Source organism: Pyxicephalus adspersus, chromosome 2 (genome assembly GCF_032062135.1).
Source record: "Pyxicephalus adspersus chromosome 2, UCB_Pads_2.0, whole genome shotgun sequence".
NCBI lineage: Eukaryota > Metazoa > Chordata > Amphibia > Anura > Pyxicephalidae > Pyxicephalus > Pyxicephalus adspersus.
In genome coordinates this window covers 16,989,168-17,007,387 of record NC_092859.1, presented here as the reverse complement: position 1 = coordinate 17,007,387, position 18,220 = coordinate 16,989,168, and the positions used below count along the sequence as shown (strand labels likewise).

The 18,220-nt window shown below is 39.2% G+C and overlaps 1 protein-coding gene across 4 annotated transcripts in view; it reads right to left on the bottom strand.

Annotated features, from left to right (window-relative positions):
- Positions 1-1,874: 1,874 nt before the first annotated feature.
- The window catches only part of PRKACA (protein kinase cAMP-activated catalytic subunit alpha), a 44,399-nt gene continuing 28,053 nt past the window's right edge, over positions 1,875-18,220 (bottom strand). For all 4 annotated transcript variants that reach the window (XM_072399710.1, XM_072399709.1, XM_072399708.1 and 1 more), the window contains 9 exons: positions 14,129-14,190; positions 10,727-10,855; positions 10,013-10,111; positions 9,168-9,250; positions 8,962-9,088; positions 8,023-8,118; positions 6,338-6,460; positions 5,456-5,620; positions 1,875-4,183 (listed from right to left, as the gene is read on the bottom strand). In XM_072399710.1, the coding sequence (XP_072255811.1) occupies positions 4,058-4,183; positions 5,456-5,620; positions 6,338-6,460; positions 8,023-8,118; positions 8,962-9,088; positions 9,168-9,250; positions 10,013-10,111; positions 10,727-10,855; positions 14,129-14,190 (1,010 nt within the window). In that variant the 3' untranslated portion in view covers positions 1,875-4,057. The remainder of the gene's footprint in view (positions 4,184-5,455; positions 5,621-6,337; positions 6,461-8,022; positions 8,119-8,961; positions 9,089-9,167; positions 9,251-10,012; positions 10,112-10,726; positions 10,856-14,128; positions 14,191-18,220) is intronic.

Genomic DNA, 18,220 nt, shown 5'->3' with positions numbered 1-18,220 from the left:
GGAAGAAACATTTCTTCAGTCTTTAACCCTCGGTAATTAGACTGAAACATTGTAACTTGTAGTCATAGGGCGAGAAGCTGCAGGATGTAGATGTTGACACTAAACAAAGATGGCTTACCTTTCAGAGGTAGAAGGCATTACGGGAGGGATGGCGGGATACTGTGATCTTTTGGAGGAAGAAAAGCCCAATAAGGAAGGACATGCTGGTGTATGGGACAAAACAAGGAACCCAAAACTGCATTTTCTCAGCACGGTAACAATACATACGGTCAGAAAGAAAGAAAATTCTCTTTCAGTTCTAAGGTTTTTACATATAGAGGACATACAAAAAAAAATCACCTGGTCCTTAACAGGTTCTAAAATAATTAAAATCTAACCTCAGGTGTAAAACAAAACACAACACTTACCATGTGACAATGTTTATTTTAAAAAAAGTGAAGCTAAACTGGAAAAGTGTGAAAACCTAAGTACACCCCATGATTCATTAACTTGTGGAACCACCTTTAGCAGCAATAACTTGAAGGAATTATTTTCTGCATGACTATCTGTCTCCACACATCATTGTGGAGAGATTTTGTCCTACAACGCTGCTTTAGATCACAGGGGATTTAAGTTTTTTATTTTTGTGGCGTCATTTATGCACAGTCCTGCCACAGAATGGTGATCAGATTCTTTTTCTTCAATTCTGTTGATTTGCTGCTCTGCTTGGGATCAATGTCCTGTTGTATGACCGAATTATCAGGCAAGCTTTAGCTGTTGCAGATGGATCACATTTGATTCTCAAATATTTTGGTACAAAGAGGAGTTCTTGGTTGATTCGACAACTGCAAAACAAGCCCATCATCACCCCTTTACCACCATGCTTGTCAGCTGGTATGAGGGGGTTTGTGCTGATATGATGCTTTGGTCTCGTCTACCCAGGACATTGTTCCAGAAGTGGCTCGTTCAGATTCAACTCTGCAAAGCTACACCATGTTCATTTTAGAGAGGTTTTCTACTAACAAGCCATAATGGTATGGTCAGTCTTTTATAATTCTGTTAAAATTTAACATGCTGAGGCCTTTAATGTCTGAACTTTTTAGTTTTTTGTAATATTTCTGAGTATGGTCTGACTTTGGGGTGAGTTAGTGGTGACGTCCACTTTTGGGAAGACTGGCAACTGTCTTGAATGTTCTCCAGTTGTTAATAATCTTTCTCATCATAAACTGATGGATGAGGAGCAACAATTGCTTGTCTAAGATCATGGACCAGGTCTTTTCTCTTTTTTTGTGAAAACACATACCTGAATGCTTCAGATAAGAAACCTATCCAAACTTCAGCTTTTGGAGTGGTAGGCTGCTACTTAACTTAGCACCTGGCTGCTACTTAACTTCAAAAAACCTATGGAAAAAAAATCAGATAAAATCTTTGAGAATTAATTCCTATGGATGTGGTAGGGGTGTACTTTATAACTCACACAATGCTTCTGCATTTTGATTTTGTCTTTGTTAAATAATGACATGAGGGTCATGTAATGTTGTTCACCTAAGGTTGTATTTAACTAATTTTGGAACTTGCTAAAGACCAGATGATTTTTCATTATCTTCTGATAAGCAAATCCTTAGCAATGAGGACTGGAGAATGTTTAAGTGCACTTGGGTTTACCATTAGTTGAATAATCAGTGTTGGACAGATAATTTAACCTGGAGGGAGTAAATGTTAAACTTGTGAATGTAATACATCATTTTATAACAGCAAGTACAGAATAATTATCTTTTTTTTTAAACAAAACTTTATTGGTATTTTTTCTCAAATGTTTACAGTATAACACATGTAAGAAGTGAATGTGTGTTTGTGTGTGTGCAAATATATATATATATATATATATATATATATATATATATATATATATATATATATATATATATATATATATATATATATATATATATAATTTAAGTGAAAACGCAACTGAAATTCACAGATCTGCCCCCAAATTATTCCACTTCCCTCACCACATCTGTCTGTAGTAAGCCATTCCCTCGCATGATATAAATGTTTGGAAAGGCCTACCTTTCACGCATCATTAACTCTGTGCTGGATTTCCACTTTGGCGCTCCCAACGCAAGTCCTTAAAGCCACAGCACAGCTGGGAACTTGGCATCACTTTGGAACTGGTATTTAGCTCCGCAGAACGTCATTATCAATTTCATTATGCAATTTAATTAGTAACATCGCCCCAGGACCTTAGCATATTGACCGTGGGGGGCATGGTTAGAAAAGGCTGCAAGTTACCAGAGACCCATTTCCCCTAGTGTTCTGCAGATCTGCCATTACTCCTAGTCTCCTACTGAGTAGTGATTGTTTGGTTTAACCACAGAAGCCCTCAATGTGCTAGTGTGTTCAAACAGCCCATCAACATACTATGGCTGTAGACCACAAGAACTGCCTACAGAACAAGGCCTTTTTAATTATTCTTGTATAAGCCAATTTCAGAATCCTATTTGATTTTGGGATTCTATTTTAAATCCAAACCCATAAACTAGAGTAAATTAGGGAGTAAAGTTCTAGGGAGTTGAACGGTCCCATCTCTTAAGCTACCAAAACCTTCTTTAGGGACATGAACTCTACAAATTGTGCTCTACTGGAAACACAGTTTCAACAAAAAAGAGAAGAACCTCCCCAGAAGTGGCAATTTGAGGTCTCCAAGCCAAGACAATAGGGTACCAATGCCAGAGATAAATATATAAATATCTCTCATTTGAACAAAATCTACGAATAGCCATTCACTTGAAAAAACAGTATGTGTAGTGCAAAGTGGACTGGAAGAGACCTTCAAGGTGCCTTGCAGCCATTAAAAAACACTGCCATTAATTGAAAAGTTCACTGAAGGGTAAAGGGAAATAGGACGGAACAGACTTCTGGGCAGAAATAAAAATTATTCTAGGCTTACTACATATTTTTCAACAACAGACTCTGTTAAAAACTAGAAGATGATCTCTATCTGAAGCTCCTAATACGTGACTTTAAAGACGTGGGACAAGAGTACACTCTGCAGCTGAGCTGAATATAGGACCATGCTAGGTGACATTGTCCAAGGCAAAACCGCTTCGTAATGGCAAATATATGGTACTTTTGGATACCATGACTGCCATATTGCCAGCGAATCCTGGCTTATACCCAATTGCTGCTGCAGCTAAATTACGTTAAGGACAGAAGTCCCTCTTGGCTTGAGTAAAAGGACTGAACAGTGAATTAGCACTCAAAGACCACAAGGACTAGGAAAAAAAAACACAGAAGCTGTCCAACAGCATCACCTTCCTTTCAGAAAAATCATGATGAGGTTTGGTAAATATCTTACTTCAAACTCCCTTCCCCCCCACCCCCATTATTCCGGTTGAGTGTATAAACACCAAAAGAGGACCTACCAGACGAATAATATGGCATCGATGATGGGAGAAGTGGTTAATACAGAGGCAAAAATGTGCTACGTGAACTAAACAGTGGTGTAAGGTGGGGGTAAAAACTGGCACTTTCAGTTTAAAAGTCATTCTAGGATAGGGAAAGCTGGGAAACAGGACAGTGATCGGTGGGAAAAGAATTCAGATTAAAACAGTTCATTATTTATAAACTATGTAAACTAAATGATTAAAACCAGTAGCCAAGCTCTTCGAATGAAAATGGTTTAAAAAAACAAAAAAATATATTACAGGCCCCACTCCTAAAGGAATATGGGCCCGCCCCTAAGGTTCTGGCTCCACCCTAGAGGAACCACTCACATTTAAATAACTCTCTTGGCCCCTCAGATCTGTCAAGGAGAGAAGCAAAAGTGTGAGCGAGGTGGGGGATGACAGGGAATGGAGTTATCTCCAGGACCAATCAAAACCAGCACCACCAGATCCAGGTTAAAATAAGATGGCCTCCAAGTTGAATCTGCACCACATAATAAAAAGCTAGAGAGGTGGGGAGTGTGAAAGGGAAGGAAAAGTTTGTGTGCCGGTCAGTGGCGTTCTCTCCATCGGTCTCACTCGATCGCGGGAAGTCTTGAGTAATGTGGCTCCTGCTATCAGTGCGCTCTTCAGAACTCTGAGAATTCTTTGGCGCATTTATCTGTAATGGAGATTCTGATCTCTTCCTCTTCATAGTCATCGAAATTACTTGTGTCACCCGGCCCTTTGCATTTGGGTATGAATGGTGCTTCCACCTAGGACATAGACATAATCAGTTTAGGACCAAAGAACTAAAATCATATAAAAACTTCAACAAATCTCCTCAAATAATAATTAAAGCTTAAAGAAGAAAATGAAAAATGAAAATTTAATAACCCCCCACTTTACCTAAGTGGATCAGCCTTTCTCAGCCTTTTCACCATGAGAGAAACCCTTGAAAAAACTGTCAGGTAGTGGGGTACCCCTGCCATTATATCCACAGCTTACAGTAAATTAGTGTGATGGTCCGTGGGAAGAATTATGCCTATATTACTAGACATTGGGAAGAATGTCATCCTTACAGATATCCAAAACAATCACTTAAACTGACCTGAGAGGCACAAATAGCTTGTTGCTCAAGGAACCCCCTTAGCAGCCTCTGGAGGGACCCTAGGGTTCCATGAAACCCTGGTTGAAAAACATTGCAGTAGATACGGATACAGTACTGAGGTTTACAGTAAACACTAGTTTTAGACAATTGTGAGCTTACAGAGTTGCAACAGGAAAGGCTCTTTTTTGTTCCACCATGACTGTGCCCTTGTGAGCAAAACCAACTGCATAAAGACATGGTTTGATAAGTATTGTTCATGTAGGGACTCAAATGACCTGCATAGATCCCTGACCTCAACCCTCCTGAACACCTTTGGGATAAACTGTTAAACCAATGCTGACTCGGATCTTTTCCTACCTGACCTCATAAATGCTCCTTAGGGCTGAATAAGCAATTGCCACAGACACAAAACATTTTTAGCGAGCCTACCCAAAACTGTGGAGGTCGTTACACCTGCAAAGGGGGTGAACCCTATAAAAAATGCAGTGGTCTCCCCAGACCCTTTTAGCTGGGCGTACCACCCGGCACTTTTCAGCAACCAGCTGGCTGTTTTTGGGTGGTTACTGATGAGTTGGGTCCCAGTACCGGGGCTTCCACCCGCCTACTATTTCTTCCCACCCAGCTTACAAAAATTTCTGGGTTGAGGACTGAAATGGGATGTCGAGTAATCTCATCCAGGTGTAATGGGTGGATATTTACAAACTTTTGGCCAAAGTGGTTGCAAACAACTGTTCCAAGTAGACAAGCATCAGAGATCCCTTGTCCCTGTTTCCAAAAGACAATTTAGCAGATTCAAGAAAATTCTTTATGGCGAAGCCCAGTAATTTACTGAAAATATGCATGTAACAGATTATAATAAATCTAGAGGCTGGCTTTTTAGCAAATTCACCCATTATATCTTCCTTAACATTCCAGTTTGTTGTCCGTGGTCACATACCTTCTTTTGATAGACTGCAATCCAGTCTGTAGTGCTGAACCATTTATGGCCCTTGATATCACTCACGCCATTCTTTAGATTTCCAAATCGTTTGGTAAGGTCAACCTGCAAAAGGTTTCTGAGGAGATCCTTCAGATCAGAGCTGAAGTGAGAAGGGAAGCGTACCTGTAGAAGGAATAGAGTTCACTTAGAAACGTGGGATGCATTGGAGTTGAAACAATTCAAACTGAACATCAGGCAGAAAAAGAACTTACTTAACACAGTAAACTATGCATTAGAAAATCAATCCCGTTTATTTTTATTTATTTTTTTAACTAAAAAATTATCTAATCTGGCTGCTGCTTTTCCAGTCGAGGTAGTGGAATGAGGACACCATTGTATTCCATAAACTGCACCTGTTCCTAAACTATTTTATTAATCCTTACAAGTTGTGTAAGATATATTAAAAAAAAAAAATTACTGACCTCTGTAACTGCATGTACTGTAAGTAAATTCATTCTGAATGATCAAAAAGTCTCAAAATTGAATTTCACTGGGTTTTGAAATACTCAGAAGCCCCTGCTGTGTGTTTAAATGACAGGGCTGGCACACTGCAAGAAGTCAGCTTCCGTTAGCAAATAACCAAGATTTTAGTGCCTCTGTTGTGAAGTTTGAAGGTTAATTACTCCACAATGGTTAAAGCTGCAGAAGCGAATGAAAACCCTGCTTTAAAATGCTTTTACTGCAATCTTATTTCTTCTTTGTAAATCACAAGATGGGAAAACAAACATCACATTTCAAAACTGCTTTAAAATAGTTAAAACATCTCCCATGCATATATTTTATCTATGAGTAAAGCTGCCTGACTGGAGATAAGTTTTAAAAGATATACAACTTATGTACCTTCCCAGATACAATCTTTTCATAGATCTGAATTGGCTGATCTGCAAAGAATGGAGGATAACCTGCAGCCATCTCATAAATCAAGACGCCGAGTGCCCACCAGTCCACGGCTTTATTATACCCCTAGAAACAGAAGAGAAAAGGGTTGTTGTTATAAAGCAGGAGGTAGCATGACAGTATTGCACTGCTGGAAAACAATAACTGCCTACACTTGGAGTTTGTTTGTCCCTGCTGTGTGCTGATATCTCTAAAAATCTATGAACAATCTGCTTGGTGAATGAGGGTAATCTGCCAATACTGTATTGTTTGAAGCATCAGTAACATAAATCTAAGTGCAATGATTATTCACAATGAAGAAGAGTTGGGGCAGCTTTGATGGGTGGTCAGCAGGTGGTAGTCAAATGTCCCGATGGGTGGCGGCGGGTGAGGTGCTGCAAAGAGGGTCTATACTGCAAGAATCTTTTCCAGTGGTCAAGAGGAGGTAACTGCACTGCCTAAATAAACATCACTTAGGGTCCACTCCACAGATCTAAGTCTTAAGGTGCGTACACACTTCCAATTTTTATCGTTCCAATCGAACGACGAACGATCGATTGGGCAAAAAATCGTTCGTAAAAAAGTAACCAACGACGCCGACGAACGAGGAAACTCGTTGGAAACGAACGACCGGACCGGCGGATCGGATTGGGCGACGATCGTTGAACATCGTTCGTGTGTACGGTCGTTCGTTGATCGTCCATGTCCAGAGCATGCGTGATGAACGAACGTCCGTTCACTTTCCTGTCGTGCACATAGTTCCTCTATCGCTTAAACGATCGTATCTATTGTGTGTACAATATCTACGAACGATCGTGTCGTTATCTCTATGTGCAGGATCGGTGCTATACGATCGTTCATATATATCGTGCAGGATCGTTCGTCGTTCGTTTTCCAACGATAATAATTGGAAGTGTGTACGTAGCTTAAATGAAGAATTCAGGGTGCTGATCTACTTAGCAATTGTATATCATGCTGCCACATCTCTTAGATTGTACACTAGTTGCCTGAACTGTTTGAATGTTAATGTCACACTTTAATAAAACTGGTACCAGTGTTTTCCAGCTCCTGTATTTGAGAGTGATTATCAAACTAAAGTGTTGTCTGTTTAAAAAAACAATTATTTTGCCTAATAGCAGACACCACATTGTGCTATAAAAACTGCTCTGTGTGTCTTTTTAAGGGGTCCTGTCTCCAACTGTAAAACACCAAACAATGAAGTATTTTTAAATGCACGTTACGTGAGTTGTGCTACAGTACCATTCAATTTGAATTACAAAGGCAACATTAAACTGCAAGTATTCTCCAACACACCAGAGCCAAATCCTGTGTGTTGCAATGCAATAAAGTTCAAATGGCAAACACCTTAAACTAATTTGAAATGTGACCTTCTTGACAGCATTTTCTGCCAGTGGGAGTACAACCATCTATGTGTATGTGGTACTGAAGGAAGGCAATTATACAAACATGTACATTCACTGTACATCTGTTTTTTTGTTGGATGATGATTGACAAGACACAAAATTGCCCAGCCAATGCTCATGCTAATTTTGCTGGTAGAAGGCATAATTACTGTTGTCATGAAAGTCCGAACACAACACTGAAGGTCTGTGTTATATTAGCAAATACGATAAGAAAGATAATCTCACCTTGCTGAGAATGATTTCAGGGGCCAGGTACTCCGGGGTCCCACACAAAGTCCAAGTTCTTCCCTTGACTCTCTTGGCAAAACCAAAATCTGTCACCTGCAAAAAAGGGACATTACTGGTGAGTAGTCAGTTTACAGACAGGCCGATGTCCGCTACTACAGATGGTGATTTACCTGCCTGCCCTCACCCCCTAATCGAATGTGATACTCTTAAGGGGTTGTCAACAGCCGTTCTTTTGGCTCAAGTTTTGATACATCAGAGCTTTTCAGGGTAGGGTTCTCCTCCTACTTTGTCATGGTCTGTCTGTCATTTGCAACCGCTATGTAAAGTACGGTGCTGTTGTAATATGCCTAATATGCTGGCATATGAATGAATACCGTTTAATAATAATAAACCAGACATGCACAACAAAGGGAATCAAATATTTTTAGTCTGCAGATGGCAATGTGAGCTTCTGAAAGTAAAAAAATCATTTAACTTTCACCAGACAACAGCAGCATCTAAAGACAATAGAATGATAATACACCTATCTGAGCTTCGTCTTAGCCAGGAGCTTTCTAAATACAGAATACTGTTCATTCATTAAAAAATATCCTGGTTAAATTGTAGTTTTTATATTTACCAATAGTTAATTTTTACACTTTCAGTGTAAAGAGACACAAAAGGTATTCAGCCCATGAAATAGCCTTTGAGTCAATTGTCCAATTACTTATGAGCCCCTGAAATTAAGCGATTGTGTTAAAAAAGGATTTAGTTCCTCCCTTTTTATGCAATCTTTTTGTTCAACCCACTGAATTAAAGCTGAAAGTCTGCAGTTAAACTGCATCTGAGTTGTTTCATTTAAAATTAATTGTGGTAAAGTACAGAACCAAAATTAAAAAAAATTGTCTCTGTCCAAATATTTATGTACTCTATTTAATCAGCATGGCTGTACAATACCTGTATGTAACCTTGCTGGTCTATAAGCAGGTTTTCGGGTTTCAGATCTCTATAAATTAGATCCAAAGAGTGCAGGTACTCGAAAGTTAATACAATCTGAGACGCATAGAATCGGGCGTGAGGTTCACTGTACAGAAAAAAGGCAAGTTGTTACTGACACAAACAAGAAAATTCTCTTCAACTTAGAAATATTAACAGCACGATACCTGAAACGTCCGATCCGGCGCAAGTGAGAGAACATCTCACCCCCTGCTACATATTCCATAACCATGTACAGGTTAGTGTTGTCCTAAAAAACAATACAGAGGCAGGAGGTAAGAGGGGGACTAGAGATATAAGAGATGCTGGTGGACTAGATTACTATTAGGTGATAAAAGAGCCCAAAGCAGGGGACAGCGCGGCAGACTGGTGAAAAGATGATGTAGAATAGATGAAGGGCTCAGGGGTGTAAACAGGCCATAATAATATACAGGCATAGAAGAAGAGTTTAGAATACAGCTTATAATAGCAATAATATCTAGAGAGAGGAGACACTGCAGAAGATCAATGATAACACTCCGCTGGCAAAGAAGCAGGGGTAGTGAGCCGGGACAGGTTATGATAGCAATGATATCCAGAGACGGGACACATTACAGAAGATCACTGATAACACTATGCTGGCAAAGAGGTAGCAGGTACCGAGGAAGATGGGCTATGATAGCAGTAATAGAACAGAGCCAGGACACATTACAGCAAATAACGAGAACAATGTGCTGGCAAAGAGGAGAGAAGAACAGATAAGGATTGTAAGCTCTTTAGGGCAGGGTCCTCTCCTCCTCCTGTGTCACTGTCTGTCATATGCATCCCCTTCTTAATGTACAGCGCTGCATAATATACTGGCACTATATAAATCCTGTGTAATAATAATAAAGGGGGATGCAGGACACTACAGAGGCATGAGGTACAGAGGGCGAATGAAAATTGGGGTGCAGGCAGACACTAAAAGTTGATGATTAAAGAGAACCGAGCAGTGTTCCCCATATACCCATTCTGCATTTTTCATGTTAGTTACCTTGAATGAATACTCCAAGCGCACAAGGAAAGGAAAATTAACAGCCTGTAGGATACGCTTCTCATTCAGCGTGTGCTCAATCTGCTTCAATTTCACCACCTAAAACACAAGAAAAGCGTTATATTTGAGGCCTTTGAGTACCTGCAGGTTGTAGAGGAAAGTTAGATATACAAGTATATTAGTGCTTAACCCAGAGATTTTTTTAAGCTGGGTAGGAATAAATTGTAGGCTGATTGCAGCCCCTGTATTGTGACCCAACTGTTCAGTAACCACCAAAAACAGCTGAATGGTTACTGTAATGTGCCGGGTAGGGTGCCCATTTAAAAGGAGCTAGGGGGAACACTGCATAGTGCACCAAACAAAAAATGGTGGTGATAGTAGGTGGAGCTAGGAGGGATTATACCAGAAACAGCAAGAGCGATTTGCTGACAAACTTTAAGAAAAGAGGACATTTAGCATTATTTGGTCCATAGGCATTAGGTCATTACTTCACTAAGACAGATCAGTGACTGACATCTCAAACTAAAGGCAACTTGATTAATTATTAAACATGTTTAGGGATTATCTAAATGTTCAATCAGAATGCAGTCTTATCAATACATAACTCTAAATTCAACATTAAAAGGTTTACTAAAAACTCAAATAAAAAGAAAATTATGCACACAACTTGTTTTATCCATCTCCCTATCTCACATTCATGATCCCCGGCCTTACCTTTTGCTTGTCCAGGATTTTCATAGCATAGTGATGTCCATTCTCCTTATGTCTGACAAGCATCACTCGCCCAAACGAGCCTGTGCCCAGAGTCTTAATGCGCTCAAACTGGTCCAAATGAGCAGTGTTCTAAGGAATGATAACAGATAAGGAGGGTAATGATGAAGTCAAGTCAAGCTAATAATTGTGGTCCGTTTTGTGTAATACAGTGGCAGCCAGTCAATTTACAGCACATTTCATTGTGTTCCTGTTCACACCAAAGTATTGTGCTAGCACAGCACCCATTTTTTGTGCTGTGTGATGCAGCCTATTCGTTTTCAATGGCCTACCTAACTTAAAAAGCCTAAATATACCAACCGTTTGGATGGGAATGGGCTGTTATAAATAATGGGCTGAAGGGTACCTCCACACATGAAAATATAGGTGCTGCCTACATTTGTTCACAACCTAACACAAAGGACAGTCTGTGTTGTGCTGGCTGCAGTACATTGCTTTAATAATAAAGTGGGGTCTTTAAAGCAGAAATGTGGAAACGGGTAGGGATTTTTACTGCAGAAGTGGCATTATGTCACAACAAAAGATCTGATGATCAAATTAGGATTGGACAACACGTAGGGTGCTTACTAACTCAACATAGGTCAGCTGTACTATGGCAACAAGTAACAGTTCAAAATATAAGCATAGATGAACACAATTATCTCTGGACAAATGCATTTCACCAATGTGGCTTCATCAGTGGAACAATAGAGATGTACTGATGTCTTCTATTGGATTGTATTGAGCTTTATTTTATTTATGATCCCAAGTATTTCCAGATAAACATCTGATGGTTGTAAAATTACTTAGTAAGGGTTCAAAGTATTCTCACAGAGTCCTAATCTGGTTCAAATCAATTTGTATATAGTTGGGGGGATCCTAAAAGATTAATCAGTGGGCACTTGTATGTACAGAGCAGCCAGGGTTAATATTGCCAGGGGCCAGCCCTTACAACCCTTACTAAGTATTTTTACCACCATCAGATGTTTATCTGGAATAACTTGGGATCATAAATACAATCTATTGCCAGTTTACATGATTACTACACTACAACCAATCTTTCGAGTTCAATACCATCTGATAGAAAACATCAATACATCCTTATTGTTCCCCTGATGAAGCCATGTTGGCGAAATGCGTCGGGTTCATATATGCCTATATCTACTACACTTGACCAGGATGTTATGGCAATCATTTATACTTTGAACTGTTTCTTGTTGCTGTAGTACAGCGAGAGACAATGTCTCTTCTGCAGTAGAAATCTTTACCAGTTTCCACATTTCGCCTGACTCCACTTTATTGGTAAAGCCTGCGCTGAATTGATAAGTATGAAAAAGGATGTCTATATGACTGTAAAATTCTTTTGTTAGTGCCTATTTGATGTGTGTTGGTGTACTGCAGCACTGTTCATTGTGAATGCCACTTTAACATAACTAGAGAATTGAAATTTGACATTTTCAGCATATGCGGAGATGTACGAATTCCTGTGCATGCTAGGAAGTTTATAGGCACTGGCGGTAAGGCTAGCATAGCCTTTATCGATTATCTATCTTTCAATACTGTACCTCAGATCTGTTCATTTCTATGCTGCAATCACAGGAAAAAGGTTTAAGTTCTATTTCCACCTCAATATTTTTTTTTTTTTTTTTTTTTTTTTTTTGTTTAAAAACCAAAATATTTCAGTACAATATTGGGGCCTAATAACTGACAACCAGTCACAGATTCTGTATAGTAATAATAAATAACTGTACAGGTCTGTGTTATACTTGCCCTCATATTCAGCGGGACTCTCATGTAACTTTAGAGAAGTGAGGCTAAGCTGATACTTTAACCTTATTCTGATAACATACACTGGGGGATATTCATCAATACTGTCCTGTGGTTGCTAATTTGTCACATCTTATCTCACAAGTCAGACAGGTTTAATATTTGCATGCAACTTGCATAGGAAATTAGAAATTAAATTAATGCTTGCTCCTTAGCACGTCCTAGTCCTGTGAAAGATTTGAGGTTAAATTTACTTGTAAAGGAGGTGCTGGAAATTGTGTAGAAGAGAGAAAGTGGACATTTCTTTGGTGAAAAACAGACCCAAAGATTTGTGCTAACATTTTCAGCATGCAAACTGCACCATCATTACCATACTATTGCTTTAATTTCTTTGCATGCCGTTATCTGCTGCTGTACATAACCCTATCACTGATCTCTGAATATAAATGGAATGGTAATGCCAAGGGCTCTGCGCATTTGATATGTTATGGCCACTACAGATACGTATGGACATTGGATTGTTATCGCCCCAAGACTAACTTGTGTATGTGTGTGGTCATTTTGGGGTGAAATTTTAGGTTCCCATGACAACTTTCAGCTAACGACCACTGCCATTTCCTTTTGGCTTGGATGCAACATGACACCTTCTGCCCATTCTACCCTCTTCATAGAATAAACAGCATTGTCTATACAGCAGGTATTTGTTTGCATGGACAATGACAAGGAATTAGGAGTATGTGACGGGGGTAAACAGCAAGACATCTGGCAAATAACAGGGCAGAAAATGTGAGGCCTAAGGGAGGCACAGACACCCAAGGCCTTGTAGAAAGAAAGTGCGACTAAACAAGGGGGTACATTTGTACCAGTCACAGATTTCCCCCAGACATGTCATTGACAAATAGTGATCCTGTACGAGGGTCCCTATTTTTCCTCCTGTGTTATTGTTTATATCAATCTGTCATTTGTAGCCCTTATGTACAGCCCTGCGTAATATGTTGGAGCTTTTTTAAATGCAGTATTATATTAATAATAATAATAATAATAATAATAATAATAATAATAATAATAATAAAGTGAGCTGTGTGTTGAGTTTAAGTCTTCAAAATCATGAAATCTCTTGTTAGAAAAGATTGATTGCAGGAATTTCCCCAGAATTTTCTAAGCTGGGTGGCAGCCCCAGTTATGTGATCCAGCTTTTCAGTAACCACCAAAAAACAGCCGGTGGTTACTGAAAAGTCCTGGGTGGTGCACACCCTAAAAGGGGTTTGGGAGAAGACTGGATTGGTAATATGACATCACATGATCAGCATCAGCAAACCAGAGGTCTTAATCTAGCAATAAAGTATGTGATTTTTTGTTTTACAATTCGGATTTTAATAAGAATACATAGTACAATCAATCAAGTAATTAAAAGCAGAACGTTTCTTGACTTAAGCACTAAACTTTTTCACACCAGATAGATAAACATTGCTTTTGTGTCACTGCCTTGCCAGGAAATGTAACCCATACTACAGGAATATACAATATGTCCAATCCCTGTAACCATTGTCCCTGTGTATGTAGTATGTGATATCTCATGTGTAGTGTATAGAGCTGTACCTGTGCTGGGTTTTCCCATTTCTTCAAGAAGTCTTCTTTTGCTTTGGCTAGGAACTCTTTCACTGCAGAAACAAGAAAAAGATTAAGTATTTGTTAACAAACACAATGTAGTAGAAGATTCTGACATTCCAGATGCAAAACAAAAACCAGAAGGAGGATTTAAAGCAGAATTAAAGACAAGCACCTAAAACACTAATAAATATTCTTATAAGCAATTTGCATGGTCATTTGTTCAGCAAAAGGTAAATGTTTTATCATACTGTGCAAACAGACAAACTAGAGATGGGCAAATGTATTTCAATGTATTTGAAAGGTATTAACCCCCTAGAGTTCTAATTCTGTCTGTATTTGCATGCAAAAAGCGTTACATTATTTTGCATGAAAATGTATTTTACATTGTAGGCCTATAATTCTTAGGCATAACTCACCAAAAAATGTCCAATATATAATAAATTTAACAAAAACTTTAAATAAAGAAAAAAACACAAAAATCTGTTTAAAAAAATAATAAACAGAAACCTGTAATATGTATGACTGTACAGTAACATGTATATTATAGAGATTTTTTTGTATTGGACTCAATACAGCTATTTTGTATTGAACCCAATAAAAAATTATTTGGATTTCCTGCCAGCACCGACACATGTACCAATGTCACCGGGCAACCCCGGCGAACATCTCTGCATTCGCCAGCTGAAGATTGAAGAAACAAGACGTGTCCTGAGGAGCTGCAGGGACCAGCAGGACGCCGGAGGCACGACAACCGAACAAGGTAAGTGGGGTTTTTATATGTTTTTAGCCACCGCGAAAGTGACTCGGGATTACTGCTTTTAACATGTAAAGTCCACCTCGAGTCACACTCAGGAATACTGCTAGGGGGGTTAACTAGACAAAGAATGCAAACTTATTTAATGTACAGCGCTGCGTAATATGTTGGTGCTATATAAATCCTGTTTATTATTAATAATAATAATAATAATAACAACTTGTTGGTTTATTAATGGATGTTATCCTCAGCTATTCCACAAGGAGGCACTGTGTTTTCATTCAAAATGGGCTACACCATATGTAAATAAATAGTTTTTTGATGTAAATAAGAACAAGATAAGCCTCTAATTGTTATGTAAACAAAAGAGGAAAAGTGCAGTTACTAGGAAAATGATTGTAAGCAATAAAATGCCATTTTCCTGACAATTTTCATGTAGAACAGGATATGATCTGCATACGGTAGAATCAGATGGAAATATTTGTAAAGAGCATTCAGGTGTTCACGTTCCTCATTATAAACAACCAGTTAGTAGCATTTAATCATTTAGAAAATGTTATAACATGACAGTTGGAATCTGACTGCTTGCAATGGCTACCGGTGACCCCCCACTGCAGTTTGTATACCAGCAGACATATGTGATGCTCATACACATTCTTCTCACTGGATTGTATTCTACAGCTGTTCAGCATCAGATAAGGAGGTAATCAGCCATACACCCACATCCCTGGAAGTTTCCACCTATCTTACCAGTGTAACATAAATAATGATAATAATATAGTAAATGGGGTGTATGTGCTGAGTAGGTGGACTAGGACTGCCCAATCAGCTTACACGTTCCAAAAGATTTCTAGTTTTTATCAGGAACCTTGTCCAAGGCAGTGGAAAATATCTACTTTTACCTAGAGATTCCTTCTCTGCCAGGACAGTGACCTTAACAGGGAACTGTGCTTTGTATAGCAACATTCTTCAAAGACAATGGCGCCCCCACCCTCCATGCCGGTGAAACATATCACACCATCACCGACTACATTTCATAAGTTTTATGTTTCTTGTTCAAAATATCACCCATGCTTTGGGTTCCCCAATGCACTGCAAGGGTTATGCTTATTTGGCTAGGGGAGGAAAGGAATAACTTATTTCTCACATCTCTGGCAACCAGCGCTCTGCTACGTTGTGGAATATGGGCTGAACCTTAGCATACTTAAGCACAATCTAGGATTAAGGGCTATACATAGTATATGATGGCATCAGGGAAATGTGACCATCTGGGCGGCATAGGTGACATAGGGACCCGTTTCACAGGGCTAGCTTAGAAGGAAGCCTACAGGAGCACGGAATAAACTTTCAACCCCCATCAACCTGGTTGCTCTCTATTGCCTGGTATTGACATATCCCCCAGTAGCCCCCAAATAACTTATCTTAAGGAAAATAATGAATAGCTACAAAAATTCAACTTATCCAAGCGGACTATTCATGACCCAGTTTTCCTGTTGTATTGGGAAGTATTGGGTCACAAATAAGGGACTGTCACCCGCCTACAGCTTCTTCCCACCCAAAAATTTCTGGGGATAATATTGGTTTTGTTTTATTCCACCTATCTCTGGTACCAATATAGTTACTTTTCCTTTGCTCCACCATCAATGTAAACAGTACGAGGAGATAAAGCAAATAGCTGGTACTTCCAGGTATAAAGGAGCATGTGACTCACTTCATGTGACACCTTGGAAAGTTAGGTAGTCCACAGTTTGTATGCAAGACTCTCACAACTTGAAGCTTTTACTGTGCTTTAGGTTTCTAAGCAGCGGTGGTATGAAAAGGAGGTATGGGTATTCATTTGTTCAAGTTTGTATTAAAGTGTTGCCCTACATCAGGGTTTCTCTACCTTTTTAACATGGGGTAAAGCTTATAAGAATTAAGGAACCCCTTCTATATAAACTATATTCACACCTCACAGTATATTAGTGTGGTGGTCCGTGGGAATAATGTCACAACCAAAAATATAATTGGTATCTGTTAAACCAGTGTTTCTACCTTTTTAACATGGGGGAACCCTTGAAATATTTTTCAGGTCCTCAGGGAACCCCTTCTATAATAACTATATCCACAGCTCACAATAGATTAGTGTGGCGGTCATTGGGAAGAATGTCTATTATATTGCTGGTCATTGGGAAGAATGTTACCCTTACAGATAACCAAAAAGATCATTGGTATCCGTTAAAACTGACCTGAGAGGCACGGATTGCTCATTGCCCAAGGAACCCCTAACAACTTTCAGAAGAACCCTGGGGTTCAAATAAATCCTGGTTGAGAAACACTGGTCTACATGGACAAAACACAAATTGACCTCAAGATAAATTCAGCTCCTCAACTGACAAAGCAAATACTTTTCTGTGACTGCGCCTTTGGCCTGGGTTCATCATGTCAGAGTGATAATCCCAGGCAGATGGTTTTCCTTTCATACCTTTGAAACAGAGGTCAACCCATCCTGGACACCTTAAAATTAATGACCCTGCATGAAATAAAACTGCACACGTTTAATGCAGATCTAAACCCAAGGACAGAAATACAATCCTATTTTCTTTCTATTTTCACTTGGTGATCCTACCAGTAACATGCTTTGTGTGCTAGGGTGACAACAATACTTTATTTTACTCTAACACTGGGGGAGACAACCTGTTTAACCCTGGGGCATGGCTACAGAACAGTTAGAAAGTGTTTGTAGCTCCAAGTGTTTCTACCTTTTTAAAATGGGGAAACTGAAGACCTTAAAAAATTATTTAATTTTTGCACTGATCAAAGTGATGTCAGTAAACACCTAAACTATACAGTCACCTCTCTAACTGATTGTCTTCAATTGCCCATAGCCAAGCATCAAGAGATGATTTCATGAGCTTGGTGGGGAAGAACTTGAGAGTCCTGGACTACGGAACCCGTCTGAGGTGGATGGGAAAGATGATTGTTAGTTAGGTCTTCTTATCCTACATCAGGGCCTGACATCACAAATATTCTTTTAGTTGAATGGGAAAAAATTTCCACCAACTTCCCAAAATATTGCGGACAGCCTTCCCATAATAGAGCTGGCTGCTACAGCAATAAATTGGGGCGGGAGGCACATTTATGTTAATGCCTACGGTTTTAGAGATAGTATACCCAACAAGTTTATGATGTATGGTCAGGAACATAGTTTTATTGAACAGGAACCTAAAGACAGCAAGAAGAGAGATTCCCAGCTTATTCCCACTCAGTTATAAATATTTATAGGGAATTTATGAATTGCACACAAGTGCTGCATGGTTACATGTTCATGATTTAGAAGAAGTGAT